Source organism: Macaca fascicularis, chromosome 4 (genome assembly GCF_037993035.2).
Source record: "Macaca fascicularis isolate 582-1 chromosome 4, T2T-MFA8v1.1".
In the NCBI taxonomy this organism is placed as follows: Eukaryota; Metazoa; Chordata; class Mammalia; order Primates; family Cercopithecidae; genus Macaca; species Macaca fascicularis.
This window is the reverse complement of record NC_088378.1, coordinates 133,521,504-133,542,435: the sequence shown is the minus strand read 5'-3', so window position 1 is coordinate 133,542,435 and position 20,932 is coordinate 133,521,504. Positions and strand designations below refer to the sequence as shown.

At 41.3% G+C, this 20,932-nt stretch overlaps 1 protein-coding gene across 8 annotated transcripts in view; it reads left to right on the top strand.

Annotated features, from left to right (window-relative positions):
• The window catches only part of ZFAND3 (zinc finger AN1-type containing 3), a 336,158-nt gene that overhangs the window by 279,635 nt on the left and 35,591 nt on the right, over nucleotides 1-20,932 (top strand). For 4 of the 8 annotated variants that reach the window (XM_045390223.2, XM_045390222.2, XM_074038172.1 and 1 more), the window contains one exon: nucleotides 19,372-19,539. The exons of 1 other annotated variant lie outside the window; for it this stretch is intronic. In XM_045390223.2, the coding sequence (XP_045246158.1) occupies nucleotides 19,372-19,539 (168 nt within the window). Of the gene's footprint in view, nucleotides 1-1,409; nucleotides 1,518-19,371; nucleotides 19,540-20,932 lie in introns of all 8 variants that reach the window. 3 more of the 8 variants (XM_065542924.1, XM_074038170.1, XM_045390221.2) reach the window with 2 other exon arrangements.

Here is a 20,932-nt window from a genome sequence, read left to right as displayed (position 1 = left end):
TTCTTAGGAAATCTGGAGGGGTGAGAATGTACCCAAGTTAAAGCCCCTGATCTTAAAGAGAAGGATGTGGAGGGTAGTGGTTGAGAATGTGGGCTCTAAAGGTGGATTATGTGGGTTTACATTCCAGGGTTCCCTTTTACCAGCCTCATAACTACAAGAGTTATTGGACCTCTCTATCTTGGCCCCCCCCCCCGGTAATATAAAATGACTAATAGACCCAGCTGGGCACGGTGGCTCACACCTGTAATCCCAACACTTTGGGAGGTCGAGGCAGGCAGATACTTGCGGTCAGGGTTTCAAGACCAGCTGGCCAACATAGTAAAACCCCATCTCTACTAAAAATACAAAAATTAGTCCAGCATGGTGGTGTGTGTCTTAATTCTAGCTACTTGTGAGGCTGAGGAAGAAGAATCACTTGAACCCATGAGGCAGAGGTTGCAGTGAGCCAGGATCATGCCATTGCACTCCAGCCTGGGTGACAGAGTGAGACTCTGTCTCAAAAAAAAAAAAAAAAGACACAACCATAAAGTTATTATGAAGGAAGTGAGATAATTTATCTAAAGCACCTCACCTAGCATGTTGCCTGGTAAATGCTCAGTAGATAATAGAGATGTAGACAGATGGTACCTGACAATCTTGAATGAAATGAGACTGAAGAGAAACTTGAGGCTCGAGTAGAGAGGAAAGTGAGAAAGAACTTAGAGATGGAATCCGAAGCTGGTAATAAGCACCTGAGGCCAGTCAGATTGGATAAAGCAGATATGGAAAGGAAGTAGAAGTCAGTGGAGATAGGGAAGGAGGGAGAGCCATAGCAGCCCTTGTTTGAACAGGTGAGGGCTGTGAATGACAGGAAGCTCAGAAAGCCCCTCTGTCCTTCCTTAAGAAAACTGAGAATTAGAATTGGGAATATCAGACTTCCTTTTTTGTTGTTTTGCTTTTTTCTAGCCTGGCCCCACTCTGCTTTTGGAGATGGAGTCTTGCTCTGTTGCCCAGGCTGGATACAGCAGTACCATCACAGCTCACTGTAACTTTGACCTCGGACTCGAGCAATTCTCCGACCTCAGCCTCCCAAGTAGCTTAGGACTATAAGCATGTAGTTGTCTCACTGCCACCCCCGCCTCTTGGGTTCAAGCAATTCTCCTGCCTTAGCCTCTGGAGTAGCTGAGACTACAGGTGCATGCCACCATGCCCGGCTAATTTTTGTATTTTTAGTAGAGACAGGGTTTCACCATGTTGGCCAGGCTGGTCTCGAACTCCTGACCTCAGGTGATCCACTGGCCTCAGCCTCCCAAAGTTGTGGGATTACAGGCATGGCCAGAAGTTTAACTTGTAAATAAATGTTCTAAGCAAATGAAAACAGTATTGCCCATTGCCCATCTTTTTTTTTTTTTTTTTTTTTTTTTTTGGAGACGCTGTCTCGCTGTGTTGCCCAGGCGCGATCTCGGCTCACTGTAACCTCTGCCTCCCAGGTTCAAGTGATTCTCCTGCCTCAACCTCCCGAGTAGCTGGGATTACAGGTGCGTACCACAATGCCCGGCTAATTTTTTTTTTAATTTTTAGTAGAGACGGGGGTTTCACTGTGTTAGCCAGGATGGTCTCGATTTCCTGACCTCATGATCCGCCCGCCTTAGCCTCCCAAAGTGCTAGGATTACAGGCATGAGCCACCACGCCCAGGCCAGTATTGCCTATCTTAAACACAGTTAAAGTAAGTTCTCACTTAACATTGTTAATTGGTTCTTGGAAACTGTGACTTTAATACATACATAAATACATATATATGGTTTTTGGTTTTGGTTTTGGTTTTGATAGAGATGGGGTTGCTCGGGCTAGTTTCAAACTCCTGATCTAGGCCTTGGAAGTTAAATATTTCTGTATGTATTGGTGAAAAGTAATTCTTGCAGATTTCACAAGCTTGCCTTTTAAAAACATAAATACTTCTATTTCCTGAGGTCTCTAAGCTTTTATACTTATAACTGAGAACTCCTTTCTAGGGCACATCACAATTTAGGGGCCACAGAGAGTTAATAGTTTCTTGTGATTAAAATCTGGGTAAGAAAGACTGGCTGTTGCATCCAAACCAACAACATGAGAAGATGCTTTAGCCAATAAATTCACTGGTTTATGATTAAAAATCAGGCAGTTTAACCTTGGAGGCATTTTTGTCATGGAGGGCTTAATACTGTGATTAGTTATCTGAACAGCCAAGTGCCTCTGTGGGTTCAGTTAACCGGCCTCCCACTCTGTATGTATAATTATTTCTAGTGCATACACATACTCTGCCGTAAAAGCTTACTTGGCCTTATGCGCCCCGTCATTCTGAGTTCTCTGTTTCATTACCAGTATCCACACACAGAGTTTCAGAAAGCCATTACCAAATAGCAGAACCACAACTCAGAATTTTAAATAAACTACACCTCTCTTAGCTCAATAGGACAGGGGAATTAGTTACATGCTATGCATTTCCCACACCCATCCACCCTTTCAAAACTTACTAAAACTGTATACATATATAAGCAAGAAAATAGGGCATTTAACTCAGATTGTGTTAATTTTTCTGTTACTTTAGCAAGGGGTAAAGAAAAAGACTATAGCAGACAATCTTTAAAATTTTTACCTTGAATATGGGTCCCAAGGTATATATGTATTTATTTGAAAAATGTACTGGTTGCTGCTGCTTTTTTTCTAGAGGAACTCTCTTCAAAGATAATGTTATTACATTACAGCTTGAATTATGTGTCCAAATATGCAGATGGCTTTTAAAAGAAAGTGTATGCAGGGAGAGAACTCATGTAGTACCATTTTGAATGAGAGGTGTTAGCTGTAGCAGAATTGTTTTCCAGCTTGGCATTAACTGATAGTTCCTGTAACTGACAAGATTCAGCTCCACTTTTTCCTTGGCATCCTGTTGATAAACCTGTTTCTTTTTTTCTTTTTTTTGAGACGGAGTCTCACTCTGTCGCCAGTCGCCAGTCGCCAGGCTGGAGTGTAGTGGCATGACCTCGGCTCACTGCAACCTCCGCCTCCCAGGTTCAAGTGATGCTTCTGCCTCAACCTCCCAAATAGCTGGGACTACAAGCGCACCCTACCACGCCAAGCTAGTTTTTGTATTTTTAGTAGAGACGGAGTTTCACCATGTTGGCCAGGATGGTCTCAATCTCTTGACCTCGTGATCTGTCTGCCTCGGCCTCCCAAAGTTTTGGAATTACAGGCGTGAGCCACCACGCCCAGCCGATAAACCTATTTCTAGAAGATTAAAATCGTATCTTAAGGTCTTGGTCATCATCCTTCCTAGAATAGCCATTGCAGTAATTAATGCAATGAAAAATAAGTTCATATTGGTGTTGGAGGAAGTAAGGACCAAGAGATGACAAGTGAAAGTCTGTGAGTAATCACTGAAGTGTAACTACAGGTAAGTTTTTACTTCACTGCAAAACAGGAGAAGCATGAGTTCTGACCCTACTGTTGATTACCAACTACAGCCATGTTGTCATGTACTTTCCCATCAGACCTAAGCAGTGTCAGCATTTCTGGGAAAGAATTCAGTAGGCACTCTAGCCACTTATCTCTAAGGATAGCTGCTCTGGAATATAGTTAGGGATTTTTCTTCTTTTAACATAATTTCAGACTTTAGAAGTTATAAGAATATTTCCTAAAATTCTTAGGTACCCCCCCAACCCAGATTTTCCTAATGTTAACATTTTATCACATTGGCCTTATCCCTTTCCCTCTTTGTGTCTGTCTGTATACATGTATGTATACGTATTATATCCATATCCCTGACCATTTGAGTAAGTTGCAGACATGACACCCTTTTATACCAAAACTTCAGTGTGTAATTCTTAAAATCAGGGAATTATTTTACATAGCTACAGTATAATTGTCAGAATTGCAAACTTAACACTGATATATAGTTGATTTTTAATATGGTGGATCACAATGGTGGACATCTTGATAAATAATAATTCTTTTAGTGAAGATAGTTGAATTGAGGTTACATTGTTAGATAGTTGCTTCTCTCATGGTTCAAATACATACTAAAGACAATTTTCATAATAATGGTTTTTATGCCGAATTCCTTGCTTCTGATTTTTCAGCATCTCATCTGGGCACTCTTTGTCATAATATACCAGAAGAAATCTAACTTTTGGTTCATTTAGCATCATATCACATGAGGTGCTGAAGTTATTTATAAGCTTAAGGATTTGTCTTGAAAGCAGTGAGTCAAAAGACTAAATTTTACCAAGGTGGGCAGATCACATGAGGTCAGGAGTTCAAAACCAGCCTGGCCAACATGGTGAAACCCCATCTCTACTAAAAATAACAAAAATTACCAAGGCATGGTGGCAGGCACCTATAATCCTAGCTACTTGGGAGGCTGAGGCAGGAAAATTGCTTGAACCTGGGAGGCGGAGGTTGCAGTGAGCCTAGATCGTGCCACTGCACTCCAGCCTGGCAACAGAGCAAGACTCCCTCTCAAAAAAAAAAAAAAAAAAAAAACCACCTAAATTTTGGGTGAAAGAAACTAAATGATAGGTAGGGAGAGGAACTGAATTAAGCTGATGCTAAAAATAGTTTAAAAACAAATCAGCTATTTAATTTTAGCATCTACTCAGTTATGCATTCAGGCTGAGTTTTTTAAACAGCAAAATATAAACGTTCAAACATTTCCCCCTTACATTAAACCTGGAGCACATCCCACAGGATGACAGTCTCTCACTGCTAGATTGCCATCATTAGCAGCTTGTCCTGTTCCAGAAATCATCTTCCTCCTTTCTTCTTTCTTCTTCCTTCTCATCTTCTTCTTCCTCCTTCTTCTCCTCTTTCTCCTCCTCCTCCTTCATCTTCTTCATTCTTCATCTTCATATTATTGTTGAGTGCCAGTAGAGTACTGAACATAGCTGATTCTGCCCCCACCCAGAAAGCTTGCGTTATAAATCAGACAGGCAAAACATTTGGAAGATCAGAAACACCCACGAGTAGGGTACTTAGGCTTCATAAGGGTGGGATAATTTACATGGGAATATCTTGACTTTTTGTCTGTATGTATGTTTTTAATAAAAATTCAGAAAATTTACTTGAATTAGTGTCTCATTCATCTTTACCCATTTCCCCACCTCACCCCTACACTCAGTGTTTCTCCATAAAGGAAATCTATTTTCAGTCTTTTTTGCAAAGGACCCGAGGCCAGATTAGGTTAACCCCTGGGAAAGTCATCTATACTTAGAGACCAACGTGTTGGGGTACAACATTATTTGAAGACTTCTGGCCTGTCTCTTCCCTCCAGACCTGTCCAAATATAAGTCACCAGTAGGAGGAAGTGGCCACAGTTACAGGTACTGTCCAGCTGCCCAAAAGTTGTATAATTTTATAAGGCAGAATTTAAATACCTCTAGGCTTCATGTAACTACAGAGTAGGCAGGAGACTTACTCTGTATTTTTAGAAAGTTTTAACTTTTTTGTTTATTTTTTTGAGGCAGAATCTTGCTCTGTCCCCTAGGCTGGAATGCAGTGGTATGATCTCGGCTCACTGCAACCTCCGTCTCCTGGGTTCAAGCAGTTCTCCTGCCTCAGCCTCCAGAGTAGCTGGGACTACAGGCATGTGCCATCATGTCCGGCTAATTTTTGTATTTTTAGTAGAAATTGTGTTTCACCATGTTGGCCTGTCTGGTCTCAAACTCCTGACCCCAGGCTATCCACCTGCTGCAGCTTCCCAAAGTGCTGGGATTACAGGCATGAGCCACTGCACCCGACTGGAAGTTTAACATCTAAATGAATGTTCTAAGAAAATGAAAACAGTATTGCCCATCTTAAACACAGTTACAGTAAGTCCTCACTTAATGTTGTTGATTGATTCTTGGAAACTGCGACTTTAAAGGAAATGACAGCAGGTCCTTAGATAACATCATTTGGTTATGACGTTATGAGAAAAAATGTTGGCTTTATTATATGTTGTTTTCCTTAAAGTCACAGTTTCTAAGAGCCTGTCAGCAACATTGAGAACTAAACTGTATATGAAAATAAATCTGGAGATATATATACTTCATGGACTTCTCAAGTTTCTCTTTCGGCAGATGAAAAATCTTGGCTGATTTTGCTTTTCTGATAAATACTGGAAAAGATAGTAGAACTGAAGTTCTGTCTAGTCTTAACACTGTAAAAATCTTTGCATTCTCATGGTCATAGACTGACTTGTGGCCAAGGAGCAGATTAAAATTAAGGGACTTGGGCATGTGGACTTTGAGAAGTAGATTTTTCTGTTAGGTTTTTCAGGTTTGCCTTACCTTAGAGTACTACCTTATTCGGTACTCCACTGATGCTATAAATGTAGTATGTTTAAACGTCAATGCATTGTAACGTTGAATTCCAAAATGTCCAAGCATGTTATAAAAAGGAAAGGTTATCTGTTGAGGATCTTTTGTCAGTTACAATGAGAACTGAAAAATTGATGAGAAAAAAGTAATACAGTTGGACAGGCAGGAGAGGTCTTGCTAATATGGAGAAGCTAAAACAAGGAAATGGTGCTAGGCTACGTATCAGCCACAAAGAATGACTGCTGTTTTGCTAGCCTGACAGGTTCCACTGACCAGACACTTCTTTGAGGAATTTAGCTCCTGGTAATGCCCTTTCAGTAATTAGTGCAGTGGAAATGGCACTTAACAAGCAGGGATGGTGGCTGCAGTTTTTCAGATGAACCCATCCTCATCTGTGCCTTTTTGGTAAAGAGACCTCGCATATGAGCTGTAGGAATACTCTCAGGGTGGTTGAGAAGAGGAAGCTTTGACTTCTGTCTGTGGGGCCTATATAAAGCTGAGACAACATGTTTTGCCTTATCTGATTATTAAAAGCAATAAAATTTCAAATGAAAATATCTAGGTTTTCTTGTGCTAATGGTGAGAAATTTTTTTTGTATCCTACAAGTAATCAGTAAAGAAACTTTTGTGGATGAAGTCTTTAAAAATAACATGCAAGTATGTAAATCCAAGATTAAGCCTAAGATATGACTGGTGGAATGATGTTGTATGTCAGAAAAGAAAATAATGAATAACTTAAGTACTATGACTACAATCCACAGAAATCCAGAGAGTTAGCAGGAGTGGAAAGAAAATCATATGAGAAGTCTTATAAATCATATTCTAAGAGCAGAGGGCAAGTAGAATTATTCAGCAGAGAAATATCCTAGATAAATTGATAATCATATTTGGACAAGAGGATTTTATGAAATCGAGGAGCTTGTTTTCATTCCTTTATTTGCCCCAGGATCTGTCCCCTGCCCTCATCTTGGAGACAGCTGGGTCTTTGTATATGCAGAAAGTAGCAGAAACTTGTCTTCGTAATAAGGTACTCTGATGGGAAAGCAGAAGTAGCATGTTTAAGTGTAGCAACTGTTGGAGACAGGATATATAGTAGTTAAGAGCAAGGACTCTAGGCCAGGCTACTCTTCACTTACTAGCTCTGTGACTATGGGCAGTTCACTTAACCAGTGCCTCAGTTTCCTCATCTGTGAAATGCAGGTAGTAGCTACCTCATAGCCTTGTTATAACACCAAAATGAGTTAATATATGTAAGAGCATTTAGAAAGTACTGATAAAGAATATGTGCTTTGTGTTAGTGGTCATTATTGCAGTTACTAGGAAGCTTAACTTTAAGGAATCCCTTTTGTCATATCCACCTTCCATGATAAGTGGCCTTAAAAATAGGCTTGTACAAGTGCAGGCATGGTGGGTCATGCCTATACTCTCAGCTACTCCAGAAGCTGAGGGGAGGATCGCTTGAGCCCAAGAGTTTGAGGCTGCCGTGACCTGTGATCATGCCACTGCATTCCAGCTCAGGTAACAGAGTAAGACCCAGTCTATTAAAAAAAAATTTTTTTTAATGAGTTTGGACACATGGGTTATATACACACTGTATGATTCTATGTATATATTCACATATGTGACATTCTGGAAATGATAAAATTCTGGAAATGAAGAACAAATTAGTTTGTCTGAGGTTGCCAAGGATCAGTGGGGAAGGGAGGGAAGTAGACATGGCTATAAAGAGGCACTAAGAAGGATCCTTGTGGCGATGGGAATGTTGTGTGTCTTGATGGTGTCCATATCAGTATCTTGGTTGTGATGTTGTTCTAGAGTTCGGTGAGATGTTACCCTTGGGGAAAACTGGATGAAGAGGGTGTGGGATCTCTCTGTATTATTTCTTATAACTACATGGGAACCTATAGTTACCTCAAAATAAAACATTTAATAATAAAAAGAAAATGGGCTCGGAAGATTCCTAATAGAGAAAAATTGGCAGTGAAAGCCATGTGTATATCTGAACAGACTGACCAATATTAGGTAAATAAGGCAAATAAACATCACGGAAGGAAAACTGAGCTGACCATTGACATTTTAGTGAGATGTTCATGGGCCCCCAAGAAAAAAATGGAACCCTGTGGGTTCAGAGGGAGGGAGAAGACAGACAACAGCTTCATTTCCCTGAAAACCCATCAAACTGGTGCTCTCTAAGGGCCTTTGCTTCCCGTACTGTGAAATGTTCTATTTAATTGATGGTTTTTGGTAAAGAGAAGAAGGTAGATGAGTAGCAACTTAAATACAAATGACGTTCTTTTTTTTTTTTTTTTTTTTTTTTTTTTTTTTTTTTTGAGACAGAGTTTTGCTCTTGTTGCCCAGGCTGGAGTGCAATGGTGCAATCTCGGGCTCACTGCAACCTCCACCTCCCAGGTTCAAGTGATTCTCCTGCCTCAGCCTCCCAAGTAGCTGGGATTATAGGCATGCACCACCATGCCTGGCTAACTTGGTATTTTTAGCAGAGATGGGGGGGTCTCCATGTTGGCCAGGCTGGTCTCGAACTCCCGACCTCAGGTGATCTGCCTGCCTCGGCCTCCCAAAGTGCTTTCATTACAGGTGTGAGCCACCATTCCTGGCCTACAAATGACATTCTTAAAGGCAGGCCTAAGAGAAAAAGAATATGGGGATGACAGGTATGAGCTAAAAATCATCTGTCTATATGCCTGTAAATATAGTAATTAAATCCAGGAGGTACCTTGTCTGACTTTTCTCTCATCTACTTCTTAAGCACCCCATCCGCCAGAGTTTATCACTTTTACTTTGTGTGTTTATAACACTCCCCTCATACCACTTACTATGGCCCTAGTTTTATTTGTGTGTGTGTGTATATATATATGTGTATATCTTTTCTTCTGGATTGTGGCTCCCTTGAGGGGACAGCTCACTACTGTACTTTGTTTTGATTTGTTAGTTCAAAGCTCAGTGTCTGTTGCACAGTAGGCACTTAAGAAATAATGAATGAGATATTGACTGTTGTCATGGCCCTGGACAGAGTATATGTTAATGTAGAAGCCTATATAAATTAAACAGATCAAAAAACTGGTAATATTATTGCACTGAATGAAATTGTGGTTATTTTTACAAATGAACATTCCTGGGCTTTTCTTTATGTTTTTTAGTCTGGCAAATTTTTTCCTTAGGTTTAAAATAAGAATTTTAGAGAATTGAGTAATGCAGCTATGAAGAGATGTCTTATAGCAACTACTGACAGTAGTGTGGTGTCAGTTAGGAGGTAAAGGGCCATCAGAAAAAGACAAGGAGACCATTGGAAAGGAGATAATTGGAAGAATGACTTGTGTGGCCTGCTGGGTTCAATTCAGTCACAGAGAATGCCATCAGACTAAAACAAATCATGATTGAAAGCACTAGTAACAAGCTTATCTCTTAATGTTTGCGTAAGCATCTCCTCCTTGTCAAGGCACACATGAGCCATATTCTGATGTCCAGTATGTGAAAGAGGTGAAGTGGAGGCATTCTTCTCCCCAACTGCAAGGTGCAGTAGAAACTGGGTTGATTACACAGTATTCTTCTCCCCAACTGCAAGGTGCAGTAGAAACTGGATTGATTACACAGTGCCTGCCCTTCACCTTCTCTACTTGTGCCAGTCCTCCAGCCATGCCATGTGGGCTTGTCAGGTGCCTAATGGAAATTTTATATTTCTGGTTCTGAATATGTAACAGAGAAGGTATGCAATTAAATATTCCCTTCCTGCCAGGCACAGTGACTCACACCTGTAATCCCAGCACTTTGGGAGGCCAAAGTGGGCAGATTGTTTCAGGCCAGGAGTTTGAGACCAGCCTGGGCAACATGGCAAAACTCTGTCTCTACGAAAAATACAAAAAATTAGCCAGGCATGGTGCCTCATGCCTGTAGTCCCAGCTGCTCAAGAGGCTGAGGCAGGAAGATCACTTGAGCCCTGGAGGTTAAGTCTACAGTGACCCGTGATTGTGCCACTGCACTCTAGCCTGAATGAATAAGTAAATAACCACCTCCTTAAAAGTTACAGGATACCATTGATTGCTTGATTGATTGATGAGAGGAAAGAAAGAATAAATCTAGGTGGTGGTACATTCCACAGGAAAACTGAGAAGGATTGTAAAAAAAAAAAAAAAAAAAAAAAAAAGCTTATATTATTTGAATGAATGAACAAATAGTTTGAGGGACATACTGTTGTAAGTTAAAAGAGATTTCGACGTAAGAGCCAAATGTAACACATGAAACTTGATTGGACATGCCTTTAAAAACAATGAGGGTATTTCACTATACACTGAATATTAAATATTATGTGACACTGGGGCATTCTTAATATTCTTAGGTATGATATTTTGGTCATGTAAAGAAATGCCCTTATTATTAGATGTCTATGTATTCCAGGATGAAGTATTTTGATGTATGTAGCTTATTTTCAGACAGTTCTGGGAGGAAGAAAGTATAAATATGGAGGGGCGAGTGTATTAGGATTCTTCAGAGGGACAGAACCAATAGGATATATATATTTATAAAAGAGAGTTTATTAGGGAGAATTGGCTCACATGATTATAAGGGGAAGTTCCATGATAAGCCTTCCATACACTGGGGAAGAGAGAAGCCGACAGTGGCTCAGTTCAAGTCTGAAAGCCTCAACACAAGGGAAGCTGACAGTACACCCTTTAGTCTGTAGCTGAGCTTGAGTCCCTGGGAAGCCGCTGGTGCACCTCCAGAGTCTAGAGGCTGAAGATCCTGGAGTCTGATGTCCAAGGACAGGTGGACAGAAGCAAGCATCTGGCGCGGACCAAAAGACCAGCAAACAGACTTGTCCTACCTTCTTCCTCCTGCTGTGTTCTGGCTGTGCTGGCAGCTGATTGGATGGTGCCTACCCACATTGAGGGTGGATCTTCCTCTCCCATTCCACCAACTTAAGCGTCACTTTCCTCTGGCAGACACACCCAGACACATCCAGAAACAATACTTTATTAGCCATATAGGCATCCCTCAGTCCAATCAAGTTGACATCTAGTATTAACTATTAAAGTCAAGTTAAAGGAATGGGATAAAACATTAATTGTTGAATCTGAATGGAGTGTACACAGGCGCTTAGTGTATTATTCATTCACCTTTTCTGTGTTTGAAATTTTTAAAATAAAAAGTTGGGTAAAGGCTAAATGCATTTTTCCTACAGCTGGCAACAAACCAAGGATGTTCTTTCTCAACACTCATATTCAGCATCATACCAGAAGGACTAGGCAGCACAGGCAAGAAAAAAAAATAGAAGGCATACAGATTAGAAAGAAGAGTTAGAGGAAAAACCTTGCCCTCGAAAACTGTTGGACTTGCTGCCATGACTTTTTTTTTTTTTTTGAGACAGAGTCTCGCTCTATTGCCTAGGTTAGGGTGCAGTGGCGCAATCTTGGCTCACTGTAACCTCCACCTCCCAGGTTCAAGCAGTTCTCCTGCCTCAACCTGCTGAGTAGCTGGGACTACAGGGTATGTGCCACTATGCCCAGCTAATTTTTTTATTTTTAGTAGAGACGGGGTTTCACCATGTTGATTAGCCAGGATGATCTTGATCTCTTGACTTCGTGATCCACCTGCCTCGGCCTCCCAAAGTGCTGGGATTACAGGCATGAGCCACCGCGCCCAGCCTGCTATGACTTTCATTTAAGATTGTTCGATTTGATGGAGAGCTGCTCCCCCATGGCCCATTAGCTTCTCCTGCTTGATCTTTTGATGAATTCATAGTCACTTGTTTCTGGTATCATGATGTACCACCAAAATCAGCTTCCAGGTTCCTGTGCACCAGAAATGGGAAGGGAAGATGGGCTGTGAGGAAGTGAAAAACCTAATCTCAGTCTTAAAAACATACCTTTGGGGTTTGTGGGTACTCATCTCTTGAAGGGCATATGATAATTTTATCATGACTCCTGACTTCTGTGTGTTCTGCTGCTCTTTAAGCTGTCTTCCAGTCAAAAACGTCTCCACAGAAGCAGCTTCTGCATTGCTATCTGGAGGACCAAAATCTGGTAGATGATAAAGAGTTGGCCCCAAGAAGATTTCTGATGCCGTATGTTTTTTGAGCATACTAAGGATAAAGACCTCAAAGCTCAGGTGTACTCCCAAGATGGTCAGCCTTCCTGATCAGCCATTCCAGATCTCCCAATCTTGTGTTCCCAGGAGGAGAAGGAGACTAATGCTTAGGAATTATACTGCCTGGCAGTTTGTGAACAACTGACTTTTTAAATGTTTATGATCTAGGACATGGCATACTAGGAGTATTTCAAGCTAGATTCATCTCCATATCGAATGAAGATGGTGGCATTCTCCACAAAATTTTAATAATCAGCCTCTTGAACCTCATTCTCTGTCCACACAATGGCTTTTCAACAGATGTGTTACCCCACAATTATTTTAGAGTCATTAGGAACATTAAGAAAGGAAGGGAAATTTTCAGTCAAACGAGGTGGGAAAATTTTTTTAATGGGTAGCAAGGTGTTTTCTCAAAGTCTTTCGTGGCACACAGAGTAGAATGTCAGGAGAAGATGAATCTAATCCCAGCATATACCCTGAAAGCAAAGCATGAGGGGAAACACAGAGAGAAAGTACCTTTAAAACAAGTTTTTTTCAAGCCTCTTTTATCAGTTTTTCCAGTGAGAGTGTGGTATTTTTCGTGGACAAAGGTTTTACCAGCTTAACAGCAGTGATGTGTGAGGGTTTGTTAATTATTGCTCTTACTGATGTTTGCACAGGCTGTTGGGATCATAAATGTCAATCTGTCAGGAGACTGTGATAGGTTCCAAAAAAACTGATTGAGTACCTCAAAAGCTGTCATAGAGCCTGAGATTAAACAGATACGTCTTTCGTAGAAGTAAGGGAAGGTGTGGGTGAAGGGAATAGCAGAAGGCTTTCTTCTCTTTGTTGCCACATTGCTTCTCCCACTCTTCTATTCTGTATTGTGAGTGTTGGCTTGTACAGAGGCCTAAGAGCCTGCCTGCCTGAGATGTCAGGAAGCCACAGCCGTGGTTAGTGCACGGGGTGTGTGCAGGCTGCCAGCTGCAGGGTGACAGGAGATTAAGAAAGATTGAGATTCAGCTTTGACAGGCCTGACACAATTTATTTGGAAATTTTCAGGAGAGAACATGAGTAATAAAGACAAGAACATTGACAGTAAGGAACAAATGTGAATTTCTGCCAGAGACAAAACAGAATTTTAAAAGAAGTGGCTGTTTGTTGTCTCCAGTTAAGCTTTCCAGTTAAACTGTGTTCCTAATTGAAAGTCTTACCACTACTCTCTGAGATTGGCTAGGAAAGTACAATTAGAAGAATTCCTCTCTTCAGAAGATTCCATATATTTAAAATCACTGTACAGCCAGCCTACTATATCCATGAGTTCCACATCTGTGGATTCAACCAACCATAGACTGAAAATATTTGGGAAAAAATGGATGATTGTTTCATATTGAACATGTAGATTTGTTATTATTCCCTAAATAACACAGTATAACAACTATTTACATAGTGTTTATATTGTATTAGGGATTATAAGTAATCTAGAGAAGATTAAAGTACAGTTGACCCTTGAACAACATGGGTTTCAATTGTGCAGGTGGGTCCACTATGCGCAGATCTCCTTCTGCCTCTGCCATCCCAGAAACTGCAAGACCAGCCCCCCACTCCTCCTTCGTTTCCTCCTCCTCAGCTACTCAGCGTGAAGACCACAAGGATGAAGACTTTAATGATCCACTTTCACTTAAGAGAAACTGTGTTTTCTCTTCCATATGGTTTTCTTAATATTTTTTCTTCCTGTAGCTTACTTTATTGTAAGAATACAGTATGTAATACATAAAACATGCAAAATATGTGTTAATTGTCTGTGTGTTATCAGTGAGACTTCCGGTCAGCAGGAGGCCATTACTAGCTAAGTTTTGAGAGAGGCAGAAGTTACATGAAAATTTTCAACTGTAATGGGGGGTCAGCACCCCAAACCCCATGTTGTTCAAGGGTCAGCTGTATACAGGAGGATTATGTAGCTTATATGCAAATACTATGCCATTTTATATAAGCGTCTTGAGCATTTGTGGAATTTGGTATCCTTGAAGGGTCCTAGACCCATCTCCCTTAGATACCGAGACACAGACTGTGCTGTACTTGTCTCTCTGTCGAAAATTAAGCAGCAGTTACTTTCAAACCAAGGAAACTAAATAGGCAAAATCCTTCTTAAGATTTTCCTTCCTTATTTAATCACATTATGATTCTTGATCAGACTTTACTTTGACTAGTTCTGATGTGATATCTTTCTCATTCTATTAAACATTGGCAGAGAAAGCAGGGGTCTGGTGACTACCAAGAAGTGTGAACCTGGAATGGGGGAGTGGCGCTCTCCATGGGTATATCCACACTAGATTATGTTCTCAAGAAGAAGCATACTGGAAAAAAAAGAATCTGCTTTGTTGGCCCTTTATGAAGGACCTTAATTAGAAGTCACTGTTAACTCCTGGGGTGGGAATGGTTTCCAGCTTGGCACGGGAGTTCCTCCTGCTGCTAATGAGCATACTCCTTGCAAGGACTCGCTTCTTCTGACAGTTAAAGCTGCATGTAAGAGTTATTTCTCTTCACCTCTCTCTCCACATTTAACTGTTACTGCCCAAGTTCAGAGTAGGCAAGTAGACTGTTAGGTGTTTTCAGGAAATTGGCAGTGCCTCAGGGTAACAAGCAATGATACTTGTGAGCAAAAGTAAATCATTAAAGTTTAATTTATTCAAATATGGGCAGTAGATGATTCCTTTTATGTCAGCCATGTTTGGATCTTTTTTTTTTTTTCCTTCCTGGTAGTCTTTTTCTAATTGACCTAAAACTTAAATAGTTGAATTATTTAATTCATTATCATGTCATTAGAACCCCTGCCCTGGACATCTGTTTCTCTTATTTAAGCAGCTCGCCCCATGGCACGAAGGTTTAGTTAACTAATTAGCAGAGGAAATGTAAATTTCTTTTTTTTTTTTTTTTTTTTTGAGACGGAGTCTCGCTGTGTCTCCCAGGCTGGAGTGCAGTGGCGTGATCTCGGCTCACTGCAAGCTCCGCCTCCCGGGTTCACGCCATTCTCCCGCCTCAGACTCCCAAGTAGCTGGGACTACAGGCGCCCGCCACCACGCCCGGCTAGTTTTTTGTATTTTTAGTAGAGACGGGGTTTCACCATGTTAGCCAGGATAGTCTCGATCTCCTGACCTCGTGATCCACCCGCCTCGGCCTCCCAAAGTGCTGGGATTACAGGCTTGAGCCACCGCGCCCGGCCGGAAATGTAAATTTCTTATGCAAGGAGGATGATTCTATAGATTACTATTTATTTCATTAGCTTCTCATTAAAAGTTGACTTGTGAGAAAATGCCAGAGAATGGTTTGCTTCTCCAAGAAATTACACAGACATAGTCACCTTCTTGGACAATAGCATGTGGAGGATAGTGAGCAGTTTGGGAAGCTTATTTACCCTCGCTCTTTGTGGGAGGGAGCATTAGAGAGCATCTAACAGATCTTCATCTAGGGAAGAGTAAGTGGGGATATTCCAGAGCTTCAAAGGTGTGGATCTCTGACTAGCTGGAATAGTTCCTTGATTCTAAAACATAACACATTCTGTTAGACATTTTTTCTGCCTTGGTTTAGAATCATCTAGGACTGCTTCCTGGGGCCCAGACTTTCTATATACATGGATGCCTTTGGTCATAGACTTTACAGATGCTGGGATATTGATTGTCAGAGGACTGACTAGGGCTTAATGGTGTTCTTTTAGGATGACCAGTATATCATACCAGAACCTGTGGCAGCATCAGAAACCTCCTTTAGGATTCATTGTTCAAGAATATTCCATGCCTACTGCCTACCAGAAGAAATAACTCAGTGGTCATTTTATTAATGTGGAATAGATCAAGGAAAATCTCAGCATGAGACCATGTAGATATTCCTTAGTGTTGCTGTTGAATGCCCATTGGTCAGATAAGGTGGGGAATTAAGAGAAAAAGAGGTGAAAACTGCACAGGCCTCCTAACTTTGCAGGGCAGGGGTCGGGGGGACCCATCAAAGTGGGTTGTTTGGTGATGACTAACGATTGTGATTATGTAAATATGAATTCTATTTCTCAGCCATAGGACTCATACATTAAAAAAAAAAAAATTTCTTCACATATCTAACTCCCTTACTTATTTGGACATAGTTAGCTTATGGATAACATTGCCACACTCAAATTCTTTTTGTCTTTTCTGTATTTTTTCCCCCAGTTTCATTGACACAGTGAAATTAAATTGTCTTCTCCTTGCAGCAAAGGTTTGTTTTAGAAATGGAGGTGGGTGCTTTGCGAATGGACAACGTGTTTGACAGTTTGGGATAGATTCATGTAGAAAGAGCTCTAAATGTGAACTCTTCATTTTCAGACACAGAGGTGTGAAAGAAAGGGGCTCAGGGTCTGAGCAGTTCTCTGTTAGATTAGAGGTGTGCTGGCATTGTGCCAGGGCCCTCCAGATTTTAATCATATTAATAATGAAAAGGCTTCAGCTGCCTCCCCATCTTGTGCTGACACCTGCCTCCCAATGGGAGTAACTTCCTATAAGGATGCTTTGAATTTAGGACTTTGTCTCAGAAAAAAACATTTTTTGTTACAGTTTTTACTCTAGAATTTTCTCGTTACAAAAAAAAAAAAAAAAGGTCTAAATGGAGTTATTAATACAAATAGAGCCATTGCTGGTTTGTGTAAAAGGACATCCCCAGAGAGCAGTGTGGCTCATACAAGGTGAATTTCTTTCAGCTGACTGCTTTGTAATGATTTACATTTAAATTGTTGCTTGTTGCTCTTGCAGAAGAAGGGAGAGAGCCTGTCCTATCTGCGGCCACCTTAGTCACCACATTGACTGGGCCTAGGCCTAGATGGCTTTGCTCAGCAGAGCTGGGAAATAGGCTGAACTTGCTTTCGGTTGTTTTCATCAGAGGTCTTATTTAGTTGGTTTGTATTGGGGCAAAATGTCATGTAGGACTGGAAGAATTAAATGAGATGAAAAATGAAGTCTGTAGTTGCTAAGAATGGTGCAGGGCCTCCATATGCCAGTACAGCACAGCAGGGCTGGGCGACTATGAGCAAACTACCAGCATCACCATCAGGGTCCACTGAACAATCTTGGGTGAAGTGCAGCATCTTCCTCACACACAGGGAGGCTAGGAAAGGGCATACAGACAGCCTTCACTAAAATACATCCTACAGGCTGTGGCTTCTCACTAGACCCACTTTAAGTAGAACATTAGGACTGCCTAGGAGACAAATTCATTCATTCAAGAAATATTTATTGAGCATAGGCATGGAGGGAACATCAGTGAACAAAGCAGGTGAAATTTCCTGCCCTCTTGGAGTTTATTTTCTTTTAGGGCATAATGTTAAAGATAAGTGCTGTGGAGGAATAAAAGACAAGGAAACAGAGGAGGGGAAGTGCTAAGAATGGGGATTCAATGATCTAGAAGTGATGATCAGGGAAGAAGCCTTCAGTGAAAATGTGACTTTGCAAAATAAAATTTAAAAGAAAATGTGACATTGGAGCAAATATATAAAAGAGATATAAAAAATGGCATATGCAGGGCCTTCATATGCCATTACAGTGCAGCAGGGCTGGGGGACTGTGAGCAAACTACCATCGGGGGCCTGGGTGATAAAAGAGATAAGATCCCATGTAGATCTGGGTGAAGATTGTTTCAAATAGAGGGACAGAAGGTACAAAGTCCCACAGGTAGGGGACAATAAGGAGGCTAGTGTAGATAAGCAAAGGAAGGAAAGCTGCAGGAGCTGAGCGTGGGGCAAGTCATGCAGGGTATTCGACAGTCTAAGTATCTGGACTTTTACTCTGACAAGAGGAGCTATTAGAGGGTTTTGAGCAGGGAAGTAACATGATTCTAACTTGATTTTTGACAGAGTCACTTGTGTGCTATATGGTGAATAGATTGTAGAGACAACGGGGTGAGCAGAGAGACTAGTGAAGAGGCTCTTGTAGTAGGCTTGATGAGTTGGTAATGGCTTAGACCAAGGTGGGAGTGACAGAGGGGTGAGAAGGTGTGGCATCTGGATTATTTTGAGGCAGACTGTTTAGGAGACTCCCTTCTAGAGGTAATTTAGCACGAACAACTTTGGAACTTGGTAAGAGGTACGTCGTGGGTATGCAGGCAGCTATTTCAGGAGTACAGAGCCCCAGAGAGCTGCCCAGTTTGTTGAAGGCAAGAGTCATTTATAGCCTTGCCTGTGATAAGAACTTTATTGCATCTTAATTACTTTTTTGAGGTTATATAAGACACAGTTGTCACAGAGTACACCCCATTTTGGCTCCACCTCAAGGTGGGGTGCCCAGTGCTGCTGCTGCACCACACCATAGTGGAGGTCATAGGGCAGCTTGCATGTGCACCAGCAGAGGTGCCCCTTCATTCATTCTGAATCAAATTGAACTACTTGTCAGTATTAGAACCTGACTTTTGTGTCTTTAAGAGTAGAAACATGAGTAATTTTACTATAAAAGATTACAGATCACTCATCAAACACTGGCTTTGGGAATGGAATTGTGAAAGCATAGTGATACAGAGATAACATTAGACATAGTCCCATCTTTAAAGAATTACAGTCTACTTGAGGACAAGCAAATACCCAAGAAAAGATACCTAACCAATACAGGCAGCATCTAGGTCGTCCCAGCAAGGGGATACAAAGACAGGACCCCATTTCTAGCTGGAATGGTCTCTTCATAGAATCTCAGCTTTTTAAAAAAAACAACAACATAGAACTGGTTTTCGTTGAGCCACCCGCACTCTCCTCTCCAGCTCAGGCCTAGCTTGTTAGAAGTCAGCACTAAAGGTACATGCTTGTCATGGTTTGTGCAATATAAACCAAGCAAGTCAGAACTGGCTCTCATGGGTCTGATTCCTTACTGGACAAGGGCAGTAGCCCGGTCAGGAGAATGCCTGGAAATACATTAATCAACTGTGCTTGCCAGGCCAAGCACTAATCCTGATCCCCAAATATGTTGTTTTGGTCAGATTCACACTCTGAGAATGAGGCTTCACCAGTAAAACGGCCACGACTACTGGAGAATACGGAACGGTCCGAGGAAACCAGTCGATCTAAACAGAAGAGTCGACGTCGGTGCTTCCAGTGCCAAACCAAACTGGAGCTGGTGCAGCAGGAATTGGGATCGTGTCGCTGCGGTAAGCATCTCCCCCAGTGGCATGATGGAGACTATATCCCTTGGCCCAGCTTTGGGAATTAAGTGGCTGAAGTCTTTCGTTCTTCTGAGTACTGTAAGTTTGCTACAGTAGTGCCTGCGATGTAAGTTTGGGGCTTGAGAAATCAGGAGTACAGGATGTTTGCCTCTAAACACCCTTTATTCTCGTGCATGCAAAAAAGACAAAAACATCCCCCTGTTCTTATGCATCTCTCCTTAGAGCTACATCTCACCGCTTAGTGCTTTCAGCTTCCCCCCACCACTTACTACTTTGGTTTCTTCTCACGACGTCAGAAATTTACCAAACAAACAAAATTCCAGAGTATGTACCATAAAATTCAGATATTAAGTTAATTTTGAATGAACTTACTATTTATGGAAGACTTTTTTCTCCATCTCCCTGTTAAATTAAGCTTTGATTAGAAAGTTTCCTTTGAACCTTAGTTCATCTAGTCAGTTAATACCTTGAAATCGCCTTTTTTATTTTTATTTTTTCTGGGCTGAATTCATCCTTCTGCCTCTGCCTCACAAAGTGCTGGGATTACAGGCATGAGCCACCATATACCCAGTCGGAAATAGCTTTACAATCACCTTTCCTTCTGTATTCTGTAGTGTAATACCTTTTAGAATTGCTGCACAGGGATGCCTACCTGCAGTGGAACAAAACTTAAGTCAGCCTTTTCTCTCTTCATGACCACATGTATCATGACACATAGGAATAAAATTGTGTAGCGGCATTATTTTAGGCTGATTTAGTTTCCTGTACTTTTGTTTATTCCCTGGTTTTAAAACATAATGTTATAAAATTGTTTGAGGACCAGTTCAGCTGTCATCAGGCTGACTGTGAGACCTGACTGTAGCCTCTGAGAATCCTATTTCTTTCTTTCTGAGAAGTGAACTTTAGAAGCCCCCTTTCACTTCTGGGACAGCCGAAGATATCCCACAAGTACTATTGCCGACAGTCAGGACTAAATAGTTCACTCAGCAGTTATAAAGTAATAGTCACTGGAAGTTTACCATCTCCTGAAGCGGCAGCCTCTGCTGCTACGGTTCCTCAATTATCTGCCCTATTGGAAATGGGAAGGAAGAGAGAGGATATTAGCTTTTCATAGAAACTAAGTCAGAACTCCTGTTCCTGTTATGACCAGATACCTGTTTGTTACACATTCTGGTGTATGTGTTACTCCACAAGATTAGAAGTGCATGTTCAACTGCAGAAACCGGAACCAGCATGGGGAGTCTTAAATGTTACCAGATAAGGTTTTTAGGGCATTTTGGTTATAGTACTAAGCATTTTTGGGAAACCGTAAAGAAGGTTAGGATAGGTGGTGGGAACAGAGGCTGACAGCAGTTTTCAGACTTCTGTGTGTTCATGC